At 37.0% G+C, this 15,257-nt stretch overlaps 1 protein-coding gene across 1 annotated transcript; it reads right to left on the bottom strand.

Moving 5' to 3' along the window:
* Positions 1–3,039: 3,039 nt before the first annotated feature.
* LOC128992057 (putative uncharacterized protein FLJ46204) lies at positions 3,040–12,379 on the bottom strand. The gene is made up of 4 exons (XM_054415443.1): positions 12,263–12,379; positions 8,139–8,237; positions 4,774–5,070; positions 3,040–4,258 (listed from the first exon to the last, which is right to left on the bottom strand). The coding sequence occupies exons 1-4, from the start codon at positions 12,282–12,284 to the stop codon at positions 4,230–4,232; spliced, it is 447 nt and encodes a 148-aa protein (XP_054271418.1). The 5' UTR covers positions 12,285–12,379; the 3' UTR covers positions 3,040–4,229.
* Between the last annotated feature and the right edge of the window lie 2,878 nt (positions 12,380–15,257).

The following is a 15,257-nucleotide window of genomic DNA, read 5'->3' as shown; positions in this document are numbered from 1 at the left end:
AGGGGGTTGCAGCATTATCGTTTAGAATTAATCTGTCATTGACAGAATTCGAACCCGGTACCTCTGGGAACGAAGTCCCGCAGCTCTCCAATCAATCACAAATTAATATCATGCAATAATGTCACAGCCATCTAGCCTGAAATAATTTGTAAAAGGATAACGTCCTAGAAAATTAAGCAATGAAAATCCCTTGTCCGTGTTGCAGCCCCTCCTCGGATAGTTGTTATAGCAACACTCAAGGTTCCTCCTTTAAACTCCAATCACAGCACGACTGATTATGCAGGATTGCTATTTATATACCTCAGCTAGCGTGATGGGTAGGGTTGGAGGGTTGGAGGGTTGGAGGGTTGGCCCGGATGGCGTGTGGAAGGTAAGGGGTGTTGGTCGATAACAACCTCGCTACCAACGTTACACAGCCACTTCCCAACCCCCCAACATTATACGCATTGGCCATGTTGATGTTACATTTACTGGAGCAAACACGACAAAGTTATCATAAACCTGTTTGTTCTGAAAAATTGGATGGTTCAATTAGTTTCGATTAACAAGCAGCCATAAAATGATTTTTAAACAAATGTAGGATCCTTTACTGAATCTTTTAAAACCGATAAGGATGATAAAAACAATCTTTATGGTCGAAAATCAATGATTTTGTTTAATTAAGCAGTTAATACATTTAAACTGCTTCATCTAAAAAGCAATATTCAGTTAGGAAAGTGTTTTTGCCAGTAAGTCAGTCTAAAGATGCATTTAAAAAGTACAAAATTGTGAATAAACATGACAAGATTTAAATTTACATTAACTTATACGATTCATCATCATCTTCTCATGATCATATACAAAACGATATCCGTACATCACCGGCCTAAGTGGTAAGAAGTTTCTTTATTTCGTTTAAAAATTAATTTGACTTGTGAACAGTAATCCCCTTACGCTGGAACTGGAAGTGAGCTGAGCTGTTTGTTAGATCAACTAATCACAGTGCAAATCATGCTAATATAATGAAAAACTCACGAGTTGACAAAACGTTGGGGGGATTTCGAAACAACAGGGGAGAATAGTGAGGCTATGGAGGATAGTTCCTGCGATATATTATCGTTAGAAACATTAATAATATGTATGAATCGATGTGAATTCGGAGTTTGTGACATAGACATGTATATACATTTTAACGAATCGTTTTTTGATTATGACCTCTTGGGACATCAAAACGTAAATCGCTCCCGGGTCTACGTCTTACCATGCCACCTACGGTAAAAGCTTCTTCCTTATTAGGAAATTTAATAGCATCCTATTAAAATAGAAATAAGATTGTTTACGTTATTCAACATTATTTTAGGGTACTTAGAGGGATCTAAGTAAATAGTTAGTTTATTTACAGTAATAATATATATTCAAATAATCGCAATACATTTTCTTAGCTAACTTACCATGCTACACAAATAATACATTAAATACATAAGCTAGACTATCGTTACGCATCATACAATGTTAAAATATAATAAATTTACCTATTTATATTTTCGTCATGAGCAATGTTTAGAGTACAGAGCAGTGTCGAGATATTTCCGTACATTTTAGAGAATTATCACACAAAGTTAAATACTCATCAACACAAATTATACACTTATAACGCCAATAATAATAATTTTGCTGGATTATACAATTTATTTTCCAATGGTTTGTTTATCCCTTTTAAATTAATCGTAATTTGTAATTTTTCCACATTGACTTAAAACTTTACCTTAGACTAATTTAGCGATACACAGTATATTCAACTCAGCTATGTGTCTTTGAACACAAACTTCATCGGTTAGGGAAGGGAATAGGGAATAGCAGACACAAATTAAGCAACAATCAATACTTAAAAACACAGAATAACCACTACACAAAACAGCGTGTTATCGATTCTTGTTTCTGTCGACTTAATTAAAAACGACTGATTGTCGATTTTAAATAGGGCCATGTACAGTCATAACATGTTTTAACGATCATGATGCGAAGGGGCCGCATGGAAACGGACACAGTAAACGCATATACATAGGCCTAGCCTCCTCTAATACAAGGGCGCAGCGATGCGTGGCAACACCGCAACCCAGGCCTACCTTGTTATTAGCCTATAATGGCAATAGGCTGGTGCAACGTTGCCACACACCTACGCTGCGTTCTTGTAGAGCCTTTAGAGAAAGCTATGGCCTGATGGCCATATGCGAAGACTATGTAGAACAACAATAACAAGGACTACACAAAACAGCGTGTCATTCATTCTGTTGACTTAATTTAAAACAAATATTTTTTAAAAGAACATGGTCGCTTGGAAAGGAACACAGAAAACGCATATACATAGGCCTAGCCACCTCTAATACAAGGGCGCAGCGAGACGTGGCAACACCGCAACCCAGGCCAATCGAAACATCTGTTGCACATTCATAATGGAGTTTTTATCCACAGTGTTTATGTTTACACGTTTGTTATTATCCTATCATGGCAAAAGGCTGGTGCAACGTTGCCACATACCAACGCTGCGGCCTTATAGAGCCTGTAGAGAAAGCTATGGCCTGATGGCCATATGCGTAGACTATGTAAAACAACAATAACAAGGACTACACAAAACAGCGTGTCATTCATTCTTCTTTCTGTTGACTTAATTTAAAACAAATATTTTTTTAAAGAACATGGCCGCTTGGAAACGGACACAGAAAACGCATATACATAGGCCTAGCCACCTCTAATACAAGGGCGCAGCGAGGCGTGGCAACACCGCAACCCAGGCCTACCAAATGTGTATGTTTACAGGTTTGTTATTAGCCTATCATAGCAATAGGCCGGTGCAACGTTGCCACACACCTACGCTGCAGCCTTGTAGAGCCTTTAGAGAAAGCTATGACCTGATGGCCATATGCGTAGACTATGTAGAACAACAATAACAAGGACTACACAAAACAGCGTGTCATTCATTCTTCTTTCTGTTGACTTAATTTAAAACGACTGATTGTCGATTTAAAATAGGACTAGATACAGTCAAACATTTTTTTTCAAAAAACATGGCTTCTTGGAAACGGACACAGAAAACGCATATACATGTAGGCCTAGCCTCCTCTAATACAAGGGCACAGCGAGGCGTGGCAACACCGTATCCCAGGCCTATCGAATGTGTATGTTTACACGTTTGTTATTAGCCTATAATGGCAATAGGCCGGTGCAACGTTGCCACACACCAACGCTGCGGCCTTGTAGAGCCTTTAGAGAAAGCTATGGCCTGATGGCCATATGCGTAGACTATGTAGAACAACAATAACAAGGACAGCGTGTAATTCATTCTTATTTCTGTTGACTTAATTTAAATAGGACTAGATACAGTCAAACAACTATTTTTTAAAGAACATGGCCGTTTGGAAACGGACACAGAAAACGCATATACATAGCCTCCTCTTATACAAGGCCTTGGCGAGACGTGGCAACATCGCAACCTCGGCCTACCGAAACAGCTTTTACACTTTCATAATAGAGCTTTTTTCCACGTGTGTTTACACGTTGTTGTTACCATGGCAATAGATCGGCAGGTACGACGTTGCCATACACAAACGCTGAGGCCTTGTACGAGCCTTTAGAGAAGGCTATGGCCATATGCGTTGTCCATGTATAATCACAGACAAGCGAAAAGACTTTTGCACCCGATGCATAATTTTTATTTCAATTGGATCCGTCATATAGGGCGAATTGAGTCATTTGATTGGCCGATCCAACAATGACTGATGGCCGAAGTAGATATTCGATATTTTTAAATATCAATTATAAAATTAAACTGTTATAACCTAACCTAACTAACCAAACTTGCTGATAATGAAAACATCGAATGAAGATTTACTAATCGAATCGATATTTTCAATCAATATTAGGGTAGCCCAGTTAAGAAACTGAACCCAAAGTCATAACGTCACTGCTGGATCAGCCAATCAAAAGACTCCATTTTCCCTATATGCCGGAACTGAAATTGAAATAAAAATTATGCGTCCCCGAGTCAGTGGTAAAATACAAAGCTATATGAGACATATTGTAAATGACGGATGCTGAATCACTGTTCTCTATGTACGAGTGTTTCTACTCTATGGATGAAGTGAGTAAAGCTACAGTTTAGGCCTGACACTGCATTGGTATACTTCTTCTCACCAGCTGGTTCACTCATTCGCACTACCCCCACTCCCCCTACAATCACAACATCCCAACTGCTATTTCTCTTTCGTGTCCGTCTTAGAATCTGAAACAAGATATTCATAAATTATTGGGCCAAAAAACATTAGTTATAATAGCAGTAGTCTTTTTTTGGGTCTTTTCAAAGAGAGGGCCGCCACTTCTTTGTAGTGCGATGCGGCGGTTAGGTTAGGTTGGTTTGGTCATTATAACGGCAAAGTAACACACATACAAATTTCACCTTTGTAGAAACTCTTCATAAAAAAAGATCGCAAATTCAAATTGACGTATTTGTAAAGTGTTACCTTGTTTGGCATTATAACAAAGTAAACCAACCTAACCTAACCCGGTCTGGCCTAACATAAGGTAACTAACCCAACCCAACCATCACATTGTAAAATAGTGGTACCCTCTTTCAGAAAAGTCCCTTTCTTACTAAAGTGATAGTATTTTAACAAATTCAGACAAATAACTAAAAGATTTGTATTTTAAAACTTAATGTACATGGCAACACTTCACAACTATAATTACTAACTTAAAATTAATATTTTACAAAAGAAGAAACATTTTATTCGGTCTCACCTTTCTCCTTGTCCGATGACTTGCTGGGTTTCGGCTGTTTTACTTTCTCGGAGTGACTATGTTTCTCGGTGTGGGATTGTTTCTCATTATGACTGTGTTTTTCTGCATGACTGTGTTTCTCAGAGTGGCCATTTTTCTCGGTATGTCCGTGTTTCTCTGTATGACAATTTTTCTCGGTATGACCATGTTTCTCTGTATGATTGTGTTTTTCGGTATGGCCATGTTTCTCGGCATGGGTATGAAACTGAGAGTGATCCGCCTTTTCCGTGTCCGGACTATCCTTGCTCTCTGATCTGCCTGTTAAAAACAACAACCCTGTTAATATCACTAGTTTGTGAACAAGTCAAACAAGTAAAGCAACGTTTAACAAACTTGGTGAGTAAGGTTTTCTCGGTGGGTCTTATTTGATATCATTCCACGGTAAATTATGAAATTTAATTATTGACTGGGTCATTCTGCTATGTGTAGTATAGTATAGTATGCTAGTGTGAATGTGTAGTATCCACTATTCATTAAGTAGAGTATTCTAGAATCGGAAACCAGACTGCAAACAAGAAACCCTCCCATTCCCATCCCTATGGAACTTTCCGCATCAGACCGCAAATTGGAAGGCCCCAAAATCAAAATGTGTGCCTTCGAATTTCAAAGTTTTTTTTTGTGTTTGGCTCTATAGTGCGTCAAACAGCCGTGGCACCTGAGGGATTAGGAGGCCCCAAGGGTTTCCATGGGGTCTCCTAATCCGTCAGGTGCCACGGCTGTTTGAACGGAGTATAACAACTGTTGTGACATATACACATACACTATACCATAACATACTAAGTACCGGTATGCCAAATATTTTAGAGTAAGATTTCATATCCCAAAATTAAAACCTAATATGCAGATAATTTTATAATCACGACCTATATATAGTGTCAATTTATATCAGAACCACGATGTCGTACAAGTTTTGAAGTGTGCGTGGGGAAGGGTAGTATCTTTGACTAGTATTTAACCACCCTTTAAAAGTGGGTTGCGGAAATTGGGCCAACGAGTTGACGCGCCTTGTTGGTCGCAAACACACTAGTTAAAAAGTAATTTACACACACAAAAGTTACTCGCTTAGTCCACACAATTTAGCATCTCTTTGACCCAAATTGTTTAACAGTTTGACATCCATAACTTGCGACGGTCAACGACTAAAATTTGAATTCGCGTAAATCGTTAACGAGGATAAACAGTAAAATAGTTTCGAGTAAAAAGTAAATTAACAAACAATACCGTGTTTCATCAACTTGACGTTACATTAATGGTTGGAAAATACGTCACTTTGGGGCAGAAAAATATACACTAACCCCATTACAGAAAACTATCACAACCCCTTCAATCTCGATCACTCTATAAATTCGCTAAAATGGTACTATTTTAACCCTTTAGTTCATCCCTCAATTGTTTTTAATTAATTCAACTCTCAAGCCAGAGTTCTCGAGTTTCTAACTAGAGTTTTATACACAGGCAGGTAATCTTATAACCGAAAATGCAAATTCAATTTTCTACAAACACATAAACTTGTTTACTAATGACAATATTTTTTAACAAGTTAAACTATTTTTTCCAAACAACCACTGAAATAAGCTGTTAGGGAAGAGCGTAAGGAAAATTGAATATCAACAAGACATGCTAATTAGGGCGTGTACATATTTTAATGACCTAAATGTGTCACTCAACATGCGATTGTTAACACTCGTGAAAATTGCCTTTATGCAACGACGTTGAGTACGTCAAGAGACGGGCGACTTAATACTTGTTTACAAACTATTTACAGTACTGCGGTCATGAAAACTGGAACAATTTTACATGTATTGATTCTATCTATAAAACTACATCTTCGCACGTGGAATAACTTAAATAAATTTATATAAACTATTTTTAACACAATATATACGATGGATATATTATATTATATAGGTTAGTGCTCCAAAACCCGTTTTCTATCCTTACTAATGTAAAATAACAGCAGGTTAATCGATTATATGAATTTATTTGGAAAAAAACGTCTGAAAAATCAATTTAGAAAATAATTTTTATATTATTTTAAGAATATCTTTAAAACTAATGCATATACATAAGAAATGAATATAACCATTCTTGTAGATAATTTTATCATCTTTCTTTTTATAATTTACATTTTTTCCGTACGACGCATGGTTTTCAGTGTAGAAGTAAAAAACTAAAAAATGGGGTCTTTCCCCCCCTCCCTCCGCTGAAGCAGCAGGGCCAGGGGCGGGGACTTTTGGTATGTTTATCTTCTGACTACCCCGAACACATTCCCGCAGAAAAAAAATTTCCCCCTCTCCATGTCCTCTACAATACCTTTATTGACTGGACTAAATATATTATATAGAGATCTATGACTGCGTCTCGGCTCACGCATCACATACAGCGCGCGATCCATTGTGTTATAATCTTGATGATCGTGCCAAAGACAAAATGCCGTTGATTCACTAATAAGAAAGTACTTTTATAGGGTCAAAAGTGGTTGAACTACCAGCACGTGGCACGGGGATCGCATACACACTAGCACGTCAGAACGGCGTGCTTTGGCACGGCACGCCAAAAATCAAACTCGTTTTGATTTCCACCGTGCCATGCCAATGCACGCCGTGCTTGCACGGTGTTCACCACACACTTGCACGTTTCGTCAGTTTTTGGCACGACGTGCTTGCACGGCGTGCAATGCACGTGTAGTGTGTGGGCCGCTTAAGCGTGGGCGCATCACTCACAAAAATATACGATCACGTCACGTGCCTGGTATATTGGATATTAGTGCCTTAAGAGCAATGTTAAATTTGACAGAACATACCATCATTTGAAGCAGTATGCCGGTGTTATTTATAAAGATATAGTTTTGCAAATTTATAATTTTATGTTTATAACATAGAGTACTAGGGAATAAAGTAATGATATTTCAAATATTTCTTTGTTGTCTTTTCTTAATAAATACTATAATTAAATGCTTAATAAATGATCATTAACTTATAAAGTGGAGGGAAAATGGCAAAACTGAAATCTACACTCCCTAGAGGACCACTAAATCTAAATTTTAACACCTCAATCATTATTTAATCACAACAGTTTTTTTTAGAAGTTAACATTGCTCTTATGGGACTAAAATCCAGTATGGCTACCACTGATGAAGACTCTTAATACGTAAGAAATGAAGTGGGTTCAAATCCCACAAATTATTAATGGATTTAAGTGACAAACGCCGCAACCTCCCACAGCCTAACCAGTAATGTGTAAAACGGTTGCGAGCTAGAGAGCCGACGTCCGATGTGTGAAGGTGAAGATGGGACAACCATCACGTGACGAGGGATACTACTTACTCCTGGAGTTTTGGTGGAGCATCTTCTTGGTTCTGTCCTTCTGGTCGTGAGCCGCAGCCCGTGGGTCGTGACTGTGCAACTCCAAGGTGGGAAACACGGCTGCAACAACCACATCAACATCAACAACAGCAACGAGGTGTTTAGAAAATACCTAACTCGGTGTGACGATTAGGTCGTGCATTGATTGCGCCAAAGAGTTCCTTAATTGCGCCAAGCCCTCAAAGAGTTCCAACAAATTTCCCAAGCACCAAGCCCAAGCCAGGTAGGGGTGAGTTGCCGGCAGAAGGAATGTCCTTGTTAGCGAATTTTTTACGTGTCATCCTAACCTATTCTAACCTAACCTAACCAACCTACTCAATTATACAGTCAAAGAGAGCCGCCACTTGGCGCAGTTAATGAACGTCTAGGGTGGCTCCCTGACGTGTAGTTGGCGCAATTCAGGGATACCCGACTATCTGACTCAGGTCACCTGGCGCAATTAATGCCCGCCCAAAGATTGTCTTGCAGCTTATATCCGTTGTCCTCGTAGAAATATGCAGTGGTCTGAGAGTTTTAGGCTCTTCGGGAATTAACTTACCTGGCACATCAACTTGACCGCAAAGTATAATGTGCTTGCCTGGTAGTTAAAGGAGTAATAGTGCCTATCAAGTAGGTAATGTTAAATAGTGTAGTTAATTAATTTTAAAATAAGTTAGGATATTTTAATAAACCGATTTTAAAAACAAAGTGCTACCAGGCTTGTATTTGCAAATGGTTTGGATGCTATGTTCTGTACGATCGAGTCGTTTTCATGTAATATTTCTTAAAAAGTCAAAGGCCACTTTGAAATTTTACATTTGACCAAGTTGAATGTTTTCTAAGATATGTGTCTTGAACCTTAACATATGCCAATTTTTGTGATAGCTTTTAAAGATCAAATGGAATCTTTCAAAGATATATTTATTTATACGAAATGGCGGATATTTGGTAAATGAAGTGTTTTTGACAACAAAAATCTATACTTGAGCTGCCTTCATTTTTACCTATTAAAATATTACACATAGCTTGGTAGATAACTTACTGGACACCCTGTGTAAAAGGGGATTGTTGTCTTTTTTCCGATAATTGATGAAAACCTAAAAAATCCTACTCTTACTCTTAATAATAGTGCAACTATGAGTATCACATTCTATTTTTGCATATTTAAATGTGTAAAAGGAAGAAAACGTATTTTACAACAGCCAATCTTGTGGACGGCTCAATCGTAGGAATTTGACCATTTCACAATGGATTCAACTTTAAAAGTGAGATTGCAATATCCACTTGTCGTAAAGTATCTATAATCAAAGAATATGTTTAATCCATAATTATGATCTTCAGTTGACCAACGTGGCTAATATAGGCTATAGCCAAACGGCTACTTATGAAAGATAACACAGTCAACGTCATAGAAGGGTCCCAAGTATAGTAATTAAATATATGTAGTAGTAATAGTAATAGTAGTATAGTAGTAGTAGTAATAAATTGCAGGTGATAGTAACCACCATCGTCCCTGGAAAGCTCTGTGTATTTTAAGCTAAATATAAGTGAAACATGAGTGTAGAAAAGACAAAACTATTGCATTAAATAGTTATTTGCGTTAAAAAGCGTTAAAAGAGTTTTTGCGTTAAATAGTAGTAAATCATTATTTCTACATACAAGAAGAAAATGTTTTCGTTATTTTTCCAAAACGATGAAAATGTGATAAGCCTGAGGATACAGAGAAAGCCAAGTACCCACTTGTTCCAACTCATCTTGAGGAAACAGAAAAATAAAGACTGAGGAAAACTTCCTCCCTTCCCCTCCCAACACTAATGCTTGCCATTGACTTTGGATACTACAAAAGAATTTATGTGTTTTAAAATATGTTTTTTGGAATCGAACATAAGTCCGATAACGCATTAATGCGTTCATGTGGACGAATTGTCTAGTTTCGGTGCGAATTTTACAGTGAGCTTTTGGAGTTTTCTCTGTTATAGGCGTACAACAACGCTTCTATGTACTAAAAAATTATTTGATTTATAAGCTCTGTAAAATCGTTTAGAATCTGATGTTCTTACATTGGAATTTCGTGCTAACTCACACACACTAGGCCGCTAAATATTATTTAATTAATTTATTATCATATTTGCAATATTATTATATTGTTTACAACAAAATTATATCTTTTAAAGATTTCAACTGATCTTTGAAAATGATGATTAAAATTGGCATGTTAATGTACAACACACATATAAATTAATGTATAAATTAATATATAATCAGTATTAAATATATGAATCTGGACGGATGGTTTTTTTGGCCTCTGGATACCAACATCAAAACAAAAAAAGTAAATTGGTTCCGGGCTCTAGGTTACCACGAGACGGTAATAGCTTATTGTATTCCGGATTCCCTCCCTATATGAAAAGTATTGGGGGACGTAGCTATTGTATTGAGTACATATGGGTATCAAGGGAGGAAAAACAAATAAAAACATGACCAGATGGAAAGAGATGAGTGTGGTATGTTATAGTTCGGCCGCTTAGAAAACGACCTGCGCGCTAATGCTAAACCAATGCTAGAGGAGGTCGCTTTCTAAGCGGCCGAACTATAGTTACTATGCTACTGATCAAATATGTAAGGTTTATTGGAATTTGGGATGTCCCATGGAGAAGAAACTCCATAAAATGGGCATTTATATTTGAAGCCCTCTAACACGACCGTTAATTTATTTATGTTTTGGAGATGTTAAATTAACCTATTAATCCTATGTAATTGTTAATCCTACATTGTGAAGAGGATTAAAACACATCGAATGCCTTATAAAGTACCATGATGTTTATTTAAGTATCAAATTTGCTGCTGTATTTGTTCAATAAATAAATAAATAAGTATAAAAGTTCCCCACTAGCTGTATTTTTTTTTTATTACACTGGCATCACAGATCGCAGCCAAACAGGTGTAATGAATTTATAAGTAAAGCAACCCCCTAAACATAGCACTGCCAACAGGTAAAATTGTATCGAGCATTGACTATATATACCTACAGTAGGTATATATAGTCAATGATTGTAGCCATCATATTTATTAGGGAACATAAGGATCGGTGAATTTAGCATATATTTTGAGGGAAAACACAAAATTTAATTGTAAAATGTAAAAGTCATGGCTCTCATTGTCTTTAAAATCTTATTATTGAGATAACAACTGCGTATGGCATTTACCTAGAATTAGTTGATCAAAATATTTCATGACATTGACTTTGGCTACGATTCAAAGTCTACACAATGGAAATGGTTTCATTAGAAACTGCACTGGATGTATTGTTGATTTTCAATTCCGTAGGAAAAACAGGATCGTGAAACGCTATCGTATTCACAAAAAATTATCATACACATAAATCTTTGAATATATATAACACAAAACCCATAATTTCCACAACGTCCTCTATACTGAACGTACTAAAACTACACGCATAATCTCAAATGGGTGATCCCAATTTAGTCTCTTTCCTGATTTGCATTAAACGGATATTTTTCATCTCTCAAATATCTGAATGCTTATGGCAAATCCATTGAAACTAACATGACACAGTGTTTAAGTATTTTTTGTTTTTTTTTTCACGAAAACGTTTAAATGAGGCAATTACGTATCAAGTTTCAGATTATGTCGATGTTGGACTCGTTATAGTAAACCCACCCGTGTTGTCAATACCAATAATGATCTTTCATTGAACATAGATGGTACACAGAATTCATGCTTATATACGGTACAAATTATAAAAACTCATTTGTGCAAACCAAGATCACCTCACAACAGGTAGTGTTGCACAGTGGGTGGTGTATTGTGGCAGATCACGGAGACATGGTTTGTCCCACCTCGATCCACAATGGCGCCGTTACCAAAGCAACACTTGAAATTAAATCAATATTTATTTTTAATTAACCCTTTAACACCCATTTTGTCCCTTTAGTACTGTAAAGAGTAATAAATTTTATTCCACCCGATTACTTCAATCTCCGATTTTATTAAATTATTGCGAAGTACTCGTTTCCGAAGTACGGTGTTTAATACAAATGCTGGAAAATTAAATACATTAATATACACATGTAACATGTATTTACCCTTTTTTCCTCCATTTGGCATGACATAGCTAGGCCGTGCCGTAGGAGTTGAAGTGCTCAGCCAGCAATAAATGATGGCGGATTTGGTCAACGATTTAGAGACCAACACGACCGACTGCAGCTGCAAGACTGGGCTTTTCACCCTCAAGCCAAGCGACTCCCAGCACGGTGGGGGTGGGATTACCCACCGGGAGGGGATTCAGGGAGAAATACCCTGTCGTCGGGAAAATTCAGCTCTCATTCTGCTGCGCAGTTACATTTCTGGGAACTGACGATGTGTTTAGTGATTTTCCCAACTTTTATTTTAGCTTCAAGCAACGTGTGGGTGGTAACAAAATGTTATTAGTGTGATGATGTTGTTCATTTATAGATTTGGCTGCGTCGATCACATCGTCAGATTAAATTCTCTCTCGCCCTCAACGTGGATTGGAAACTTAAGTGGATACCCCCTCAAGGTTGTATCTCCATGTCAAGAGCGATTTAAAGCGAATTAAATCTGACGACAATAAAAATATATGGATTCTGAAACCGGCCCCAAAAACCTACAGATATTGACATTGTACATAATACCAAAGATTACATAAAATGATGTAATCTTTGATAATACTATGTGTCCTTAAATACGTAGGGTCCTAAATAGTTTGCTACCGTAGCATGATTCCATTCTTCATAAGCTTCAGTTTAATATTATTATTGTTGATAATAAAGTATAATATAGTATCGCATTATTTAAAACAGTAAAATAATGTTTTCATACCACTACGTGTACACACATTACCACATCTGTTAACAGTACCTACGCAAAATAGCTCATTGCCGCTCTAGAGCGGGAATGGATTATTCCCGATCGCTAAATCAGCTGATGACTCAGCTAAAGCTTCGTGCGACAATCTACAGTTCTCGAGCGCAATGACATACTTTGCGTTCTTTAACACTAACAGCTATATTGTGTAAATACTTAAATGTGGATAACAGTTAGTTTATTGTATCTTACTAAAATGATCAATTATTTTGAATTTTCTTTAAGAAATTACTAAAATATAACTTTATTTCTAATTTACTATTTTATTACCTTCTTATTAAAGAATAACGGTTTTCATGCAAATTATTTTATGTTCCTACGAGTTACGTAATTAAAACCAAACCTAAAAAATTAATTTTCTTACTATACAACAATCCGCTCACCCAAGTCTTTGATAATATAATACAACTCCAAATCGTAAACCGTTATTGTTTACCTTTTTATCTGGAAAATAGTTAAAACGCCAAAGAGGTACAAAATCTCTTTTCAATCCCAAACCACTCTATCGTTGAACTTAACACAGTTACTGAGATCGTAAATCTCGTTTTACGTTTGATAGTAGAGGTAATTGCCCCTTTACGTAGTGTGTAAGCATTTTAATCCGCCCGATCATCCTTAAATTAGTTAATCTAACGCAGAATATCTACGGAATAAGAATATACTTTTGACTATTTTTTTTTTAATAGTAAGTAGTAGGTTCTAACTAGCAATCTTCGTTGGTAGTTTAGACCTCTGTTGGACGATTATTTTGATTGCATACGTTTGTTTGAAATTTCAATACTGTTTTAACATAAATGGAGAAAAGTCATCCGGTTAGTATAATTTTAGTCTCCTGATTGTACAAGATAAGTAGGTTATTGAAAGAGAATACTGTGGTAATTGAGATTCGATTTTTAAAACGACAAACCTTACTAAATAGCAGAAATATTCAATCAATAATCGTGTCGGATTATTTACATGCATTAGTGCAGCAGTGGTAATCTGTGATCACTGTGCATTTCTCGAAGAGACCAGACAAAACCTCGGTCCTCTAATGTCTGATTAGGTTAGTTAACAACAGTACACCCAAATATCGCACACAACATTCTTAGTATATTGCGCCACAGATAGTTATGTGTAAAAAGGTTTTCTCCTTTCAGAGGATCCCAAGTTTGTATTTGATCTTTCTTTATTTGTAAACTTGAAAGGAAATACAAATTTCAAAAACATAATTGACAGGGACTTGAAACATATATAGATTCTATTGTGTTTACAGCTTGGGATTAAATGCACGGGTTGTGGTAGAGAGATTGGTGTAACCATAGATAAAACATACTCCCTTAGTAGATTTCTCATCCTAATGGAACAGCTGAAGACAATTTTATTGTTAGTTCTGTACGGTTTATGTAGAGGTCGTGTTTTGTTTACAATTTGTTTCCCGTTAATACAGTCATTTAAAACCTCGTTTAACTAAATAATACAATCTAATCATAAACAATAAATTATCCCCTAGTTATTTTATTTAACTAAAAAGTAAAGCACCAGTCTAGAAATTAACCCTAAATTAATAGAAACAAGATTTCGTCGACACTAGCGCCCAGTGTGGCGTACATGAACTAGACATGAAAAACGAGCTTCAAGATTTACAATGGGATGAGAAGTCTACTTGTGTTGGTTAGTCTATGGTGTAACTAAATATGAAACCAAATGTCAAATTTGATTCTGTTCTTGTAAAGGGAATCAATGCCGGCTGTTATATCCCCGAAGAGATGAAGCGAAACCGAGAGGCAGCGGGAACCGGAGTTTTGCCAACGGGTGTCAGGTAGATGGGGGGGATGCCTTCGGCCACCTCTTGGTGCGGAGATTTGCCAACGGTGGTGGTGGGAGAAAGAGTGTGATGGAGGGAGGGAGAGCGATTGTCAGGGTTGTCTACGCTTGGTTGTTATGCGCTTGTTGCAGTGGGTTAGGTTAGGTTAGGTTAGGTTAGGTTAAAAATTCAATACATTTCCTTTCACAGTCAGAGGTGCATAACTCCATTACTTTAAACACAGTCAGCATCCTGCCTGGTTTGTCCACTCCTAGCGGAACCGTGTGTGTGTGTGTGTGTCTGTGTGTGTGTCTGTGTGTGTGTCTGGATGTGTACAGAGCTAGGGACTACACCTGTGGTCCGATTTCAATGAAATTTGGTATGTAGGTTCTAATCCGTGGTATCTC

Source organism: Macrosteles quadrilineatus, unplaced genomic scaffold (genome assembly GCF_028750875.1).
Source record: "Macrosteles quadrilineatus isolate MER2022 unplaced genomic scaffold, UCM_ALF_1.0 Scaffold_1__1_contigs__length_201487025, whole genome shotgun sequence".
NCBI lineage: Eukaryota > Metazoa > Arthropoda > Insecta > Hemiptera > Cicadellidae > Macrosteles > Macrosteles quadrilineatus.
The sequence above is the reverse complement of the archived record's forward strand: the minus strand, read 5'-3'. Positions and strand labels throughout refer to the sequence as shown.

Coding starts and splice junctions, on each gene's coding strand:
- LOC128992057 (XM_054415443.1), bottom strand. CDS start 12,284: ATGCCAAATGGAGGAAAAAAGG. Junction 5,071..8,138: donor GCTCCACCAAAACTCCAGGA/GTAAGTAGTATC, acceptor TGTTTTTAACAG/GCAGATCAGAGAGCAAGGAT. Junction 4,259..4,773: donor GTCATCGGACAAGGAGAAAG/GTGAGACCGAAT, acceptor ATCTTGTTTCAG/ATTCTAAGACGGACACGAAA.